A 16,321-nucleotide genomic window follows, 5' to 3' on the forward strand; every position below is an offset into this window, starting at 1 on the left:
CCCTGCTTTGGGCTTTGTTGGCACTCTCTATGGTAGGCCGTGGTGACTTTTTTTCGTGTGCTCTTGTGCATGCCATACTGCCCTCTACAGGATGCCGGTATGCACAGTGTATACTGTTTGGCATGCACCCCTGCATGCACAACTTTTTAGTGCATTGCCACAATGCTCTGTCTTGGTGTACATGTGGTGCATGTGCCTTGTCACACTTGTTCCTTGGCGCCTGAATTTTGTGCGAATAAATTTTTCTGCGCAAGCTGGTTGCATGCACTGTTACCGTCGCTGATAGCACCGATAACCAAGAAGCCTGTGTGCCTTGCTCTTTTTGTTGCCTGTCATATTAGGGCTTCTCAGCCTGACCTGTCTTCCAACATGTGTCAGCACTGTACATACCCTCAGGAAGAATTGTCTTCCTTGGATTTTGCTAAGCCTGGATCCACCCATTCTGATGATGGTCTGGTTACGGTTTTGACTTAAGATGCACAGGAGATGGCAGTTCTGTTGGCCCCCCTCCAGTACTTTCTGGGCTTGGTCTGGATCCAGCTGCTTTTTCTTGGGTGGGGGTTTTTCAGGATGTACAGGCCTTTGTTCAGGCTCAGGCTTCTACTTCGCCCACTCCTATCAGGTCAGACGCTCAGCCAGTGACCCCTCCCTCTTCCACTCCTACGTTAAGCATCGAGGCACGTCTCGTTTCACCATGTTTCCCTGACAGGGACCCAGATGGCATGGATGATGAGGTGAATCCTGGTTCCTTGGAAGATGGGGAAATTCCTCCTGGTGTTATGGTTTGTGGTGTTTGAGGGCCCTTGGTCCATGGTGAGCAATGACACAGCTCTCAGGGAGAAGCCCCGCGAGCATCATCGTCAGGAGGCGAGGTCTAGCCAGTGGTCAGTCCGAGAGAAAGGAGTACTGAGAGAAAGAGAGTGAAGTCCCCAGTAGGTCCCTCTAGTGGTGGAATGCTAGAATCGCTCTGGAGAGCGAGGTGTATGCGGAGAGGGACAGTGCCAGAGGGAAAAAGTGACTCACAGGGGCGAAGCCACAGGATAGTCCGAGCTGGGGAGAAAGCTGAGACCAAGCTTCGAGGTCCCAAGATTGGGACCTCGAAGCAGGAGACAAGACATTGCCCCGAGAAGCGAGAGGTGTACAACAGTCTTTGGTCCACGGAGGCGCTATCCCGAGGAGCAGGTAGTGCATACAGTTCTGAGCTCGAGAGCTAGCAAGGCCCATAGCACGTGGCGCAGAGAAGTAAGCACCACCGTGTAGCATGGGTGGTCCTCAGTGCAATGTAAACTGACAGAGAGAGTACCATTGAGAAGAATGTCAATGGTCCGGAGAGCGGGATACACCATAGCAGAGACTCATGGTAGCTGTCCGTGGGATGATGCCACTTAGGGAGGAACTCCCTGAAGTGAAGGAACGGTAGTGATCCACAGAGTGGGGTACACCATGGCATGGAGTCACAGCAGCATAGCATGGTAATGGTCCGCAGAGCGGGGTACACCTTGGTGAAGAGTCGCAGTGGATTCCAGGTGATGAAGAAGGTTCCAAAGTGCCGCGAGGAGCACGGGTAGAAGAAGGCAGCAAGATGCAGGAACCTCCAAGGAGCGGATAGTCAAGAGACAGAGAGGGCCCCTGAGGAGCAGGTACCCGATGTCTGGTATCAGCTGCAAGTGGAACTGGATCAGCATCTGAAGAGTAGTGAGATTCAGCAAGGAGGGAACTCATTGCCAAGTCGTTGAAAGTCTGGGCCAGCCAATTTAAGAGTCCAGGGATAGTGATGTCAGCCAGAGGGGACGTACCCGAGGTTCCCGCCATGACGTGCTTAAGACTGGTCCTGGGGCAGGTGCTTGTGCCTAAGGAAATCCGAGGATAACATGGTGGTCAGCAGCGTCCTCGCCGCCCTGGGAGGCCCGGGAACAGAGGCAGGAGGACCAGAGATAGCTGGCAGAGACCGATAGTCTTCCCGAAGGGGAGAGAGCAGTGAGACATGAGGTGAACAACAGCTGTCGCAGCCGTCTGCGATCGATGGGCATAACAGTACCTTCCCTCTTAGGGAGGCCCCCCGGGGGTTTGGGTTTTCTTGGATGAGAGGCATGGAATTGTTTGATAGCTCTTTGTCCAGGATATTGACTGCAGGTTCCCAGCTGTTTTCTTTGGGACCGTAGCCTTCCCAAGAAATGAGATACTCCTACCGTGCTTCCGTACATTTAAGACATCTTGGACCTGATAGGTAATATCTTCTGATGTCAGTGGTTGGGGCTCAGGCGGTTTCTTAGAAAAGTCAGACAGTATGAGTGGTTTGAGTAGTGAGACATGGAAGGCGTTATGAATTTTGAGAGATGGAGGGAGTCGCAGACTGTAACTTACTGGGCCTAGCCGACGGAGTATGGGGAGTGGTCCAATATATCTGGGGGCAAAGCACGCTGAAGGGAGCTTCAAGCGAATGAAACGTGTGCTGAGCCACACTTTATCCCCAGGAGCGAACTGAGGTGCTTCACGATGATGGAAATTATAGAACGTCTTTGCCCTTTGTGCGGCTTGTTGAAGAAGTTGTTTGGTGTGAATCCAGAGATGGTGCAGCTCTTGAGCGGTTGCTTGTGCCGCCAGGGACGGCACTGACAGAGAGAGTGGAAGGTGAGGCAATGGCTGGCTTCCGTTTCCACTTGAAATGGGGAAGACCCTTGGATGCAGACTGGTGAGAATTAAGGGCAAACTCGGCCAATGGTAGTAGTTCAGACCAATCGTTCTGACGAGAATTTACATATGCCCAGAGGAACTGCTTTAGAGTCCAGTTGGTCCTTTCCGTCTGACAATTAGCTGCGGGTGAAAAGCTGATGTGAGTCCAAGGTGATGTCAAATTTTCTACAAAGGCTTATCTAAATCCGTGCGGTGAACGGTACTCCTCGATTGGATAAGATGTGTCTTGGGAGTCCGTGGAGTCGAAAAATGTGGTGGATTAACAGCTTTGCCAACTCTGGGGCCAAGGGCAGACCAGGAAGTGCCACAAAGTGGGCCATTTTAGAGAACCAGTCCACTGTAACCCAGATCGTGTTGTTACCGTCCAAAGGAGGGAGATCCATGATGAAATCCATGGCTATGTGTGTCCACAGTTCACTAGGTGAAGGCAGTGCCTGCATGAGACGCCAAGGAAGGCCTGCTGGAGGCTTATGATGCGCACAAGAGGGGCACGATGTGACATAAGCTTGTGTATCTTTCCTCATGGAGGGCCACCAGTAAAAATGTTGAAGTGTAGAAAGGGCTGTGGCTTGACCTGGATGACCTGCAGTCAGAGAGTCATGGGCCCAATGGAGTAGTTTCTGGCGAAGTTGTCACATTCACCGTACCGTTGTCCCAGGCGGTACGGTGAATGTGGCAGCTAGAATGACCTTGGCTGGGTCAATGATGTGGTGCGGTTCATCTGGGACGTCTTCAGTCACAAAAGACCTGGAAAGTGTGTTGGCTTGAGTATTCTGGTTGGCTGGGCAGTACTTCAACAAAAAATTAAATTGAGAGAAGAAAAGAGCCCAACGAGCCTGGCGATGATTGAGGCGTTGTGCCTGGTGCAAACATTCAAGGTTTTTGTGATCTGTGTATACAGTAATTTGATGCTGAGCTCCTTCGAGCCAAGGTGCCACTCCTTGAATGCCAGTTTGATCACCAACAACTCCTTATCCCCAATTACATAGTTGTATTCCGCAGGTGAGAAGCGCCTTGAAAAGAAGGAGCAGGGGTGTAAGGTGTGCGAGTCTGAATGCTGGCTAAGAACTGCTCCCACGCCGACATCGGAGGCGTCAACTTCAACGATGAAGGGTCATTGAGGGTCGAGGTGGCGGAGACTTTCAAGACTTGCTTTCAAATCTTGAAAGGCGGTTATGGCTTCGGGTGAACATTGTGAAGGATTAGAACCTTTACACGTCATAGCAGTGAGTGGAGCAGTGAGCATGGAGTAATGTGGGATGAAAGATCTGTAGTAGTTAGTAAAGCCCAGAAATCGCCGTAGAGCCTTGAGGCCTGTGGGTTGCGGCCAATCATGTATACTTTTGGTCTTTTGAGGATACATCCAGAAACCCAGGCTGGACACCACATAGCCCAAGAAGGGAACGGACTCCTGCTCAAACGAGCACTTCTCCAATTTGGTATATAATTGGTTGTCCCGTAGTCATTGGAGTACTCTGCAGACATCCTGCCATGGCTGGCAAGATCTTAAGAAAAGACCTAAATGTTGTCTAAGTACACAACTACACAGTAGTAGAGCATGTCACTGAATACCTCGTTCATCATATTCTGAAATACCGCTGGAGCATTACAAAGGCCAAATGGCAACACCAACTACTCGAAGTGTCCATCGTGGGTATTAAACACTGTCTTCCATTCGTCATCCTGACAAATTCGGACTAAGTTGTAAGCCCCTCTGAGATCCAACTTGGAAAAGATCTGCGCTCCATGAAGTTGGTCAAAGAGCTCAGAAATTAGCGGTAGTGGGTAGCGGTCCTTCTGGGTGATTTCATTCAAACCACTGTAGTCATGGTCACAAAGATCCATCTTTCTTCCCCACGAAGAAGAAACCCGTACCAGCGGGGCATTTGGAGGGCCGGATGAAGCCTTTAGCGAGATTTTCTTGTATATACTGACATGGCTTCCGTCTCAGTCAGAGAGAGTAGGTAAATCCTACCTCAAGGAGGTTCGGTGTTCGGTAGTAAATTAATTGCACAGTCAAAGGAATGATGCGGTGGTAGGGTATTAGCAGCCTTCTTTGAAAAGACGTCCGCGTATGAAGAATACTGCGGTAGAAGGCCTGGAAGAGACATTGAAGTGGATAAGCAGGGTACCGGAGGTACGGACTCCAAGCATTTACTGTGACAGGAATCACCCCATTGGGAGAGCTGTAAGGTGGTCCAATAAAACTGTGGGGTATGCAACTTTAACCATGGCAGTCCTAGGACCACGGGGTGAATGGCCTTGTCCAGTACAAAAAAGGTTATGGTCTAGAGCTGGTACGAAGCTGGATGAGAGCTGTGGAATGAGAAACCTCACCAAGAAGTGGTTCATCATGGATGGAGGATAGTAATAATGGGACTGGGGAGTGGACGGTGGGTATTCGAAGGTGTTCCATGAGGTGTCTCAGGATAAAGTTCCCACCAGCTCCTGAGTCCACTAATGCCAGTGTATGAAATTCCTGGGCATCAAGTTTAATAGAGACCGATAGGGTTAGTGGAGGAGAGGGATATGTCAGGCCTAGGAGTAGTCCTTTGGCAGCACCTAGGCCTGGAAGTTTCCCGGACAAGCAGGGCAAGAAGCAAGGGCATGTCCAGGTTGGCCACAATACAAGCAAAGCCCTGTTTGTTGACGACGACGTTTTCTTTCGGTGAGAGTCTACTTCAACCCATCTGCATGGGTTCTTCCCCTTCTTTGTTTGGAGCAGCATTGGGCTTAGGTGATTATGTATGTCGTAGATATACTCGGAGCATCCCTTTTGACACTTTAGCCTCTAGTCAGCGCTCTCAAAGGTGGCTATCATTACGGCCAGTAAGGTCTATTAGGGAATCCAGGGATTCAGGTAGCTCCCAGGCAGCTAGTTCATCCTTGATATGCTGGCCCAGGCCTTCGAGAAAGATAGCCCGTAGGCAGTCCGAGTTCAATTGGAGTTCAGATGAAAGGGTGCTGAACTCGATGACGTAATCGGTCAAGGGTCTGGAGCCTTGCTGGTGATGGAGAAGGGAAGACCTGGATATGGTTCTCCATCCTGGATCATCAAACACCGAGCGGAACAGCATGAGGAAACCGGGCAGATCTTGGAGAATGGGGTGCGCTCGCTCCCAGAGGGGTGAAGCCCAGGCTAGAGCTTTTCCATCCAGGAAGGAAAGGATGTACATGGTCTTAGTGAACACATCTGGGAAGTATGCAGGTTGTAGGTAGAAGTGCATATTACACTGGTTCAGGAAACCCCAGCACATACAGGGATCCCCAGAGAAGCGTGGAGGTGCCGGCAAGGGCACTGTAGGCTGGAAAGGCAGCACATGTGAAGCAGAGTCTGGTTTGGAAGACGTCGAGGTGGAGTCTAGCCGGTTAGTGAGGTTATCTATGGCTGTATCCAAAGTCTCTAAAAACATCTGTTGTTCAGAAATTCATTGTGCTAGGCCTGGAATGGCCTGGAGAACTGAGACCTCTGCCGGGTCCATGGATTTGGCAATCTGTTATGGTTTGTGGGCCCTTGGTCTGAGGTGAGCGATGAACAGTTCTCGGGGAGGAGCCCCCGCGAGCCTCACCGTCAGGAGGCGAGGTTCAGCCAGTGGTCAGTCCGAGAGACAGGAGGACTGAGAGAGAGAGAGTGAAGTCCCCAGTAGGTCCCTCTAGTGGTGGAGTGCTGGAATCACTCCGGAGAGCGAGGTGCATGCGGAGAGGGACAGTGCCAGAATGAGAGAGTGACTCACAGGGGCAGAGCCATGGGATAGTCCGAACTGAGGAGGAAGCTGGGACCAAGTGGCACACAGAGAGGTTGGGACCTCGAAGCAGGAGACAAGACGTTGTTCCGAGGAGTTGGAGGTGTAGAACAGTCTCTGGTCCATGGATGCACTATCCAGAGGAGCGGGGTAGGGCATACAGTTCTGAGCTCGAGAGCTAGCAAGGCCTGTAGCACAGGGTGCAGGGAAGTAAGCACCGCAGTGTAGCATGGGTGGTCCTGAGTGCAAAGTATACTGACAGAGAGAGTCCCATTGAGAAGAATAGGAATGGCCAGCAGAGCGGAGTACACCATAGCAGAGACTCACGGTAGCTGTCCATGGGAAGAGGCCACTGAGGAGGAACTCCCAGAAGTGAAGGAACGGTAGTAATCCGAGGAGCAGGGTATACCGTGGCAGGGAATCACAACAGCTTAGCACGGTAATGGTCTGCAGAGCAGGGTACACCGTGGTGAAGAGTCGCAGTAGGTTCCAGGCAATGAAGAAGGTTCCAAGGTGCCATGAGGAGCGCGGGTAGAAGAAGGAAGCAAGACACAGGACCCTCCGAGGAGCGGATAGTCAAGAGACAGAGAGGGCCCCCAAGGAGCGGGGACCCGATGTCTGGCATCAGCTGCAAGTGGAACTGGATCAGCATCTGAAGCGTAGCAGGATTCAGCAAGGAAGGAACTCATTGCTAAGCCATTAAGAGTCTGGGCCAGTCAGCTTAAGAGTCCAGGGGTAGTGGTGTCATCCAGAGGGGACGCCCCCGAGGTTCCCACCATGACGTGCCTAAAATAGGCCCAGGGGCACGCGAGCGCCTAAGGAACTCCGAAGATAACAAGGCAGTCGGCAGCGTTCTCGCCACCCTGGGAGGCCCGGGAATGGAGGCAGGACGGCCGGAGATAACTGGCGGAGGCCGCCAGTATTCCCGAAGGGGAGAGAGCAGTCAGACATAAGGTGAGCAATAGCGGTCGCAGCCGTCTGCGACCGACAGGCATAACACCTGATTTGAATCCATATTGGACCATGTTACGGTTCTTTAATAAAGATGAACTGCCAGCCCTGATTTCCCAGACTTTGAAGATGCTGGGAGTGCTTGGAGCAGATCCTATGTCAGAGCAGAAGAAGAATACCATTTTGGTTTCCTTGCACAAAGCTTCTTGCTTCTTTTTCTGTTATGGTTGTTGTTCAGGAACTGATTGAATGGATGCCCCAGAAGCCAGTTTTAAAGGTGGTCAGGCATTGGAGGGTTTCTACCTTCTGGATCTAGCTGTGAGAGAACATTTGCATTTTCCCAAGGTGGATACGTTGGTTTATGACATCTCTAAGCGAATGACTATAGCTGTGGAGGGAGGAGCAGTCTTGAAAGATGTACATGATAGAAGGATTGAGTCTATCCTTTAGCAGGTCTTTGATGCAGTGGCAATGACCTTATAGATTGCTTCCTATTGCACTCTTGTGGTCCATTCTTGTCTGCTTCTCTCTCAGGAGGTAGATGATTCTGTGGTCAATTCCAGAGCAGTTATGGAACCTGCTGCTGATTTTTTGGCATCTGTGAACTGTGATTTAGTCCGAACTCCAACCAGAAGATTGGCTTCGGTGGTAGCAGCCAGATGTCAGCTCTAGTTGCAGAATTGGTCAGCTGATGTGGGGTCCAAAGCTAATCTTATGAAAATGCTCTTTAAAGGCCCACTTTTATTTGGTTGCGAATTGAAAAAGCTGGCCAGTAACTGGGGCAAGTCCTCACTTCCTCAATTGCTGGAGGACAATAAGAAGCAGGACTCTACCTTAGCCAGGGTGGAACCAAGCTGCTGGCACTAACCTTTAAAAAGGAGATAGAGCAGCTTTTAAACTAGAACAAAGGGGAAAGCAGACAGTCGCTCAGCAGTGCATGGTTCGAAGGGAGGTATCTTCAAAGGATACTAATGACGCATTAGAATTAGGGCGTTCCAACAGTGAGGTTCCATTAATAAGAAAAGTAATCCAAGTGTCTGCAATTAAACTCACCTGAGCTAAAAGATTCCAATTTATCCCTATCAATTAGTAAGCAGAATGAAAATACAAACAAAAAACACACTTTGAAATGTTTGTATGCTAATGCCAGAAGTCTAAGAAGTAAGATGTGAGAATTAGAATGCAAAGCAATGAATTTATTTATTTATTTATTTATTAGTTTTTATATACCGGGGTTCCTGTATAAAATACATATCACCTCGGTTTACAAGGAAATAAAACTAACGCCTCGCAGGGCGATTTACATTGAAACGAGAAAAACACTTCAAACAGGTAACAGATAAAGAGGTGGGCATAACAATGAATGATGATATAGACTTAATTGGCATCTCAGAGACATTTCAATTCAGGGGGGCGTTTGGGGGGGTGATGTTACAAGGGTCTACAGACACTTGCACCCTAGGCAGATCAAGGTAACACTGCCTCCCCAAAACCCACCCTGAGTTGAAAGTGCCCCTCTTTATAAGATATGGCTACGCGCGTATCTTATAAAATCCAGCGTACTTTTGTTCGCGCCTGGTGCACGAACAAAAGTACACGATCGCGTATTTTTTTTAAGATCTACCCCAGAGTGTCAGATTTTCTCTCTCATATGGTCACTTGTGCACATAAAGGCTGCACACATATGCACAGCAGAGATATTTTAAATGATACACATGTACTTGCATGCACACGTGCACTCCTTTTAAAATTTACCTGTATGTATACAAGGATACCTTCAAGAAATAAAGAAGATTTCTGTTCTGCACAGGTGAGTGGTGGAGTGGATGGAAACTTCTTCAGTTTTAAGTTGTTGTTGCAAGAAGGAGATGAAGATGGGGACTGTTTGCATTGGAGGTCTGGCTTTTACCACCCACTGGAAGGATTTCCAAATTGTGTGGTTACTGGAGGCGTGGTGAATTTCTTCTTGGCACATACTGAGAAAATCCGAAGTGTTGGCTTTGATCCTAAATATCAGAGAGTGGCTCACACAGGTAAATAAGGCCTCTGTTTGTCACACAGATTAACTAAGCTTCATATAATGATCCACATGAACAGAGTCTGCTTACCACAAGTAAATATCATGCATTTAAATAGGGCCTCTTTTTGTGCAGATAAATACACTATATTGAAAAGATAATGTATCTGAACATTACATAAGTAATACAAAATCTTACTATAATATTGAGATTTGAGCATTGTCATTTCAGAATTCAGACAGCATCATGGGACTATGTGTCAAAGTTCTTTAGTGCACACAATATATCAGAAGATTATATCATCCCAAGGTGCTATACCTCGCAGAACAAGCACAGTTGTCTTCTTAATTACACAAAACATAATTTCTGGTTCAGTTTTGATCACCAGCATATTCTGTATATGATGTCATGCATTCCAGGGTGAACAGATATGCCTGTGAGAGGGTATTCATTGAATATTAAAGGTATTTTTTTTTTACATGAAATTTGTTTCCTTTTTGTAATGCCACCTTCACCGCTTACCTCATGGGGCATTCCTGGGTTGGGGAATGATCTGGCGAGAGACACCCCCTCCCAGGGCATACTCCGCCAGTCCTTGTGTTCATGGCACCTGGTGCTTCCTCCTAGGGAAGAAGGTGTTAGTGGGTGGGATTTCCTTCCCTTCCCCCAGGAAAAGAACTGGGACTGTGAACAAGACTGGCAATATATACAAATATATACAGGTTTATTAGACTATATAATTATACATTTCTACTTGATTATATACATTGCTAATAGGATATCAAACACTCTTATCTGCTTTTGGTTAGTAATCTCAGGCCATGCAATTATATACATTTCTGCAAGATAGCAAGAACATGTAATATTTGGCAATTTGGGGTTATTGGTCAACACAGTATACCACCATATAGAATAAGAGGGACCTCTTGTGTTCCCACTTTATCAAGTATTATTATTATTATCCTCCCCCTTTTATCCCAAGTCTCACTCATGTGAAAAGATGCAACTAGGCTCCTAGGCAGTGGTGGGCTAGGGTGGGCTGGAGTTCATTATGTCTAAATTGCTGCCAGCTCCTCTGAGCCACTTCTGCTCTGACAGGTCTGTGCCCTCTTTAGGGGACTCAACTCTGCCTTCTGGTTTGCTTCTGGGGTCCCTACCCTTCTGGGGGATGTGAATCTGCCTCCTGGTCCACACCCTCCTGGCCAATCTGACTCCACCTCCTAGTCCACCGCTGGAGTCCACACTCTCATGGGAGACCTGATTCCACCTCTTGGTCCACTGATGGAGTCCACTTCTTCATGGGGGACCTGGGGTCAACTTCCAACCCACCACTAGGGTCCTTTTTCTCCTAGGCATCCTGATTCCACCTCCTGGTCCACCGCTGGAATCCACACCCTTCTGAGGGACACAACACCACCTCTTACGGAACCTGACTCTGCCTCTTGGTCCACTGCTGGCTTCCCCATCCTCATGGGGGACTTGGCATAAAATTGTGATCCACTGCTGAGGTCCCCTTCCTCCTGGGGAACCTGGGGTCACCTCCTGAACTGCCACTAGGATTCTCTTCCTCAGGGGACCTGGGCTCAACTCCTAATCCACTGCTGGGGTTCTCTTGCTCCTGTTAGCACGCACTAACAAAAATAACGTATATTTTTTTATTTTTTGTTACTTTTTGCTATTTTTGTTAGTGCGTGCTAACTCCCGTTAGCACGCACTAACCCAAAAATGATTTTTCACTAAAAAAAAAAAAGGGGGATCCACGGGAAAATGAGATTTTCCCGCGGCCACACGAACCCGAAAGCGGGAATGATTGGGCACCCAATTCACATTCCTAATAAACTGTGCTATCGATTAAATCATCACTATGAAAAAAAACTATGAAAATAATTTTTAAAGATGGAGTGGAAGGTTTCATATCGTTTAAGCAGTACCATCCAGTAATGATATAATCATGTTTTAATCATCAACCCTCCAACCTCCAGCTGTTGTTTATATTTTTGAGCATGATAAATCAATCCAATTAATGTGTTGAGGTTTTTATCAAAGGAAACTTTATTTAAAAAAATAAAAATTGTGTACATCTCAGTTCACAATTTTAAATATTTAATCTTACAGTTCGTAACATCTATCTATTTTCATACTAGTCAATATGCTCTCAAGCGCGTCTCCATTTATAAATCAAAAAAGTTAAACTTGACGTGAATCAAAAATTTACCACCCTCCCAACAAGGCTGCGTTTCAGACATCCATAGTCTTTCCTCAGGGGATGTTTTGTCTTTAATCCATTGACTTCTTTATCCAAATCATATCATGAATTGTTAACTCAATAAGGTGCGCTGTTCCATAAGCTTCACTTCTTGACTATTCCAGATGCCATATCCTTTCTAAGTTGACCAATATATACTACCCAGAAGAATAAAAACTGACCAATCAGAAACAAGTAACTGACATGAATACTCTGTGTTCACTGGACCAAAGCGAACCAATCCAATTCTTAATTTAAATGCCCTGGATTTTGCATTCTTAAAGTAAAAATCCAAAATGCCTCCCGATAATTCAATTTAGTCACTCTATCCCCCCTCTAGTAGAAATGCTCACATGATCTATAATGGTCCATTTTAACTGCATAAAACTGTGATCATACTGTATACAATATTGCATGATCGGGGCTGAAAGCTGCTTGTTCTTTAAGCGTGATTTATGTTTGCATAGTCAAACCCGTATCGAACGAGTAGTACGTCCAACATAAATCATCGGGCAGGTGCATATTAATGCATATACTACAAATGTGGGGTCTATCCGATCTTCACCTTCAATGCATTTTACACAATGAGAACATTTGTCCGCATTTAAAGTGTCCCACTTCTTCCCTTTCCGAGGAGGCTTTTAGTTGAACATCAACAACCATGTCCCGTATAATGTTCCCCCATGTAGTAACAATCAAAGGGGGTTCCTGGAAAACCTCATGCAGAGACTGTACATGCCAGTGTTTGCGGATTGATGATGAAATCACTGCCGTTGCTATAGTCTGCTTTAAAACGCAAACTAACTGAGAATTTTCCTTTCTAGGTTTATATTGTAATAGAGATTGTCAGTCCGAGAATTTAGCTCGCTTATATGCATTATTAATCGCTTTAGTCGGATAACCTCTAGATTTAAAGTGAAGCCATAGCTCACTAGCTTGCTTTTCAAATTCTACTGTATCAGAACAAATACGTCTGATCTGAAAAAAGCGATTAATAATGCATAGCTGGGCATATTAGAATAAGAAAGCAGCTGTTGTCATTTTCTTTTCCTAAGAAGATGTTGTGATGGCTGACCGTAGAACCACACGGCCAGCCACACTCACCCTCCTAGCCAGTCTGGGCCCCTTCATGACGTCCCTGAGCAGCCATCGTTGCTTACTTCCAGTGTGGTGGGGCGCCGACACTGCCGCTGCCGCACTGCCCGCCTCAGCCGCCACTAGGCATGCGCACCGGCTCTCTGCTGAACTTAAAGGGACCGCGGTGGGAAAACTTCCCGCATCTCCGGATGCTGATGTCAGCCCACAGCACTTTTTAAGGCAGCCCCTGCTGCCCAACCCTTGCCTCCACAACAGATCAAACTCTTACGAGTAGTGAGTTGCTCAGCATGGTGATCCTGCCTCCATGTTCTTGGTCTTGCTTCCATGTTCCTAATCCTGACTTCGAGATCCCATTCCAAGGACTGATTCTCTGGCCTGACCTTGGTACATTCCACTAATTTCAGATTGTCTGCTGCCTGCCCTGATCTTCTGCCTGTTTTCTGGACTCTGCTCTCTTCACCGCCAGCCCTGACCTTTGGCCTCCTCCTGGACTCGTCTGTTTGCTGCCTGCCCCAATCTTCAGACTGTCTTCTGGATTCCACTTATCTGTCATTGCCCTTGGATTTATTATTTGGAGACCTATCCAACCAGCCCCGGTACCCAAGGGCTCAACCTGCAGGAAACGAGGGCTGGTATTGGTGCCCTGTTGGGTTTACGCATCACCTGCACCACCTACTGACGATGAGGACCTCCTTCTGCAGGTGGCATCAACCTCACCTCGGCCCAAGAGTCCACTCTGCGTAACAGTTTGCTGAGGCCATGGACTCAGCGGATCTTTCGGGCCTCCAGGCTATTAGAGATGAGCTTCGTTTTTCTGGGTCGGTTCAGGTTTCAGTTCAGCACTTCGTGGGAAAACTAATTTTCCCACGGATCGTTTTTTGGAACCCGGAAAAACGAATACAAAAAAAAATCTGATTCGGAAAAAAAACCACCCCAACCCTTAAAACTTACTGTATTACAATCCTCCCACAATCCCGATCCCTCCCCAAGACTTACTAAAAGCCCTCGTGGTCCAGCGGGGTCCTGCAAGCGATCTCTACCTCCGGGCCGTCAGGCCTGCTATGAATCAAAATGGCGCCGATGGCCCTTTGCCCTTACGATGTCACGGGGCTACCGGTGCCATTGGTCGGCCCCTGTCACATGGAAGGAGCAATGGACAGCCGGCGCCATCTTGTGCTCCTACCATGTGACAGGGGCCGACCAATGGCACCGGTAACCCCTGTGACATAGTAAGGGCAAAAGCTATCGGCGCCATTTTAAATACTGACAGCCGATGGCCCAAGTGCAGAAGATCGCTCCAGGAAACCCGCTGGACCACCACGGACTTTTGGAAAGTCTTGTGGGGACTCCTGACCTCCCCAAGACTTGCCAAAAGTCCCTGGTGGTCCAGCGGGGGTCCTGGAGCGATCTCCTGCACTTGTGCCATCGCCTGCCAGTATTCAAAATGGCGCCGATACCCTTTGCCCTTACTATGTCACAGGGGCTACCGGTGCCATTGGTCGGTCCCTGTCACATGATAGGAGCACAAGATGGCGCCGGCCGTCCATTGCTCCTACCATGTGACAGGGGCCAACCAATGGCACTGGTAGCCCCATGACATCGTAAGGGCAAAGGGCCATCGGCGCCATTTTGATTCGTAGCAGGCCTGACAGCCCGATGGCCCGGAGGGAGAGATCGCTTGCGGGATCCCGCTGGACCACCAAGGCTTTTAGTAAGTCTTGGGGAGGGATCGGGATGGTGGGGGGGGGGGGTTTGTAATACAGTAAATTTTAAGGGTTGGGGTGGGGTTTTTTTTTAAATAAATGTGCCCCTCCCCTCCGCACTAATCTGAAAAACTAATTTTCCCCGAAGTGAGGAGAAAATCCGTTTTGTGGTTCGCATCCCCCGAACCTGAGTATTGCATGTTTGACAAAGGTGAGATATTCTGCTAGCATGTAGTTTCTGTGTAAGGATCTATAGAAGCCTGGCTTTTTCTGATTTTCTAATAGGAGGTGCATTGGTGTTTTGTTATGGGGCCTGCTGAATATTTGCAGTGTTCAGGTAATGTAAAATCCTGAAGTTCTGAAAGTATGTTATATATATATATTTTATTCTTTTATACAATATCTTTGTTTTTCTTTCTCTGTACTTTTACCATCAGTGAAATACAATAAAAGCATAAAATAATTTAAATTATGATGGCTAATGTATTTTTAGAAGATTGTGCTTGGAAGGAGGAGGTCATTATGATCCTTCAATGTATATCAAAATCTTTGGGTGTGGGGTGTGGTAGAAGGACCTATGGGCTCGTACCCTGGATCTTTTAAGTACCTAGTAACGACCCTGGATATTATCACGGATATCTTAGCCAAATACCCAGGGTCCCACCACAATGCATACATTCTTACCCAGTCTGAGAAATTTGAGAGTGGCCAAGTGGGAAACGGGTGGCTCCTAGGTATGTAATTACTTATCATCTTATTTATTTATTTATTTATTTTTAATTTTTATATACCGACATTCTTACATCCGATGTAAATCATACCGGTTTACATTAAACAGAATAGCAGGAAATAAATTTCCATAGTCTAATACAATGAACATTTCTAATTAAAATTGTTAACAAGCGAAAAGAAAAGGTAAAGAATTGGAATAAAGGTTAAATTACAGAAAAATATAAAATATATATATTTTTTTTTAGAAGCACAAGGGTTGCACGAAGGGGTGCACAAAGGGGAGAGCCCCTTTGTTGCGCCCCTTCGGCGCGCGACACACGGCGCGGCGCCTGATGGTGAGGCGCTCTTCAACCATCGCCGGGGCACCCAGTGACGTCAGGGGGGGCGTGGTCACACATCGCAGTCATTCATTTCCCTCACCTCCTGCTGTTGGTTCCGTATCTTTTTTCCCCCTGCCATTCAGTTTGGTGTTCAGTTCTCGCGGGGGCCCAGGATGGAGGGTGGCCTCCCCGCTCGCCGGTGCCTTACATGTTTCAGTGCATGATCTGTGCTTTTACACAGCATATTTCTCACCATCACTCCTTCTTACCTTGCTAGTAACACTGACATTTCAGCACCCAGATGTGTACATTGTGTACTTGTGGGGCCTGGAATATAGAAAGGTGTACTCTGTTGCACTATCTATTTGCACCATAGCATTACTACACAGAAGGGAGACAGAGTTAGCTATGGAGTGAGACACATCCCATTTAGAACCCTTATTAGTAGTGTTGCTGATCTAATTATGCTCCTCAATAACTGTCTATATGGTCCCCCCTCTTCCCCTCCCCTCCTTTTTCATCTCCCACTCATCCGCTTTCTCATCCATTCAGTCACTTTAGGGCCCATATCAAGAGTCCTCAATTAATTTATAAGTCACCTACTGAAATCGTACTGAAATCCAATTACACAGTATCTAGTGCTCTCCTGATTCAACTCTTTGGTGACCCACTCAAAGAAATTGATCAGATTTGTCTGATAAGACCTACCTCTGGTCTTGTTCTCCATTGAATTCCAGAATTTAGCAGCAATTCCATTAATTTGCTCACCACAGAAGTCAGACTAACTGATCTGTAGTTCCCAGCCTCCTCTTTACTT

General features: G+C 47.4%; 1 protein-coding gene across 1 annotated transcript in view; it reads left to right on the forward strand.

The window, feature by feature from the left end:
* Positions 1-16,321, forward strand: part of LOC115093750 (beta-1,4 N-acetylgalactosaminyltransferase 2-like) — a 201,484-nt gene that overhangs the window by 169,223 nt on the left and 15,940 nt on the right. Inside the window, exon 10 of the mRNA XM_029605955.1 lies at positions 9,199-9,421. Within this exon, the coding sequence (XP_029461815.1) occupies positions 9,199-9,421 (223 nt within the window). The remainder of the gene's footprint in view (positions 1-9,198; positions 9,422-16,321) is intronic.

The sequence above is a fragment of the Rhinatrema bivittatum genome, chromosome 6 (assembly GCF_901001135.1).
Source record: "Rhinatrema bivittatum chromosome 6, aRhiBiv1.1, whole genome shotgun sequence".
Lineage (NCBI taxonomy): Eukaryota > Metazoa > Chordata > Amphibia > Gymnophiona > Rhinatrematidae > Rhinatrema > Rhinatrema bivittatum.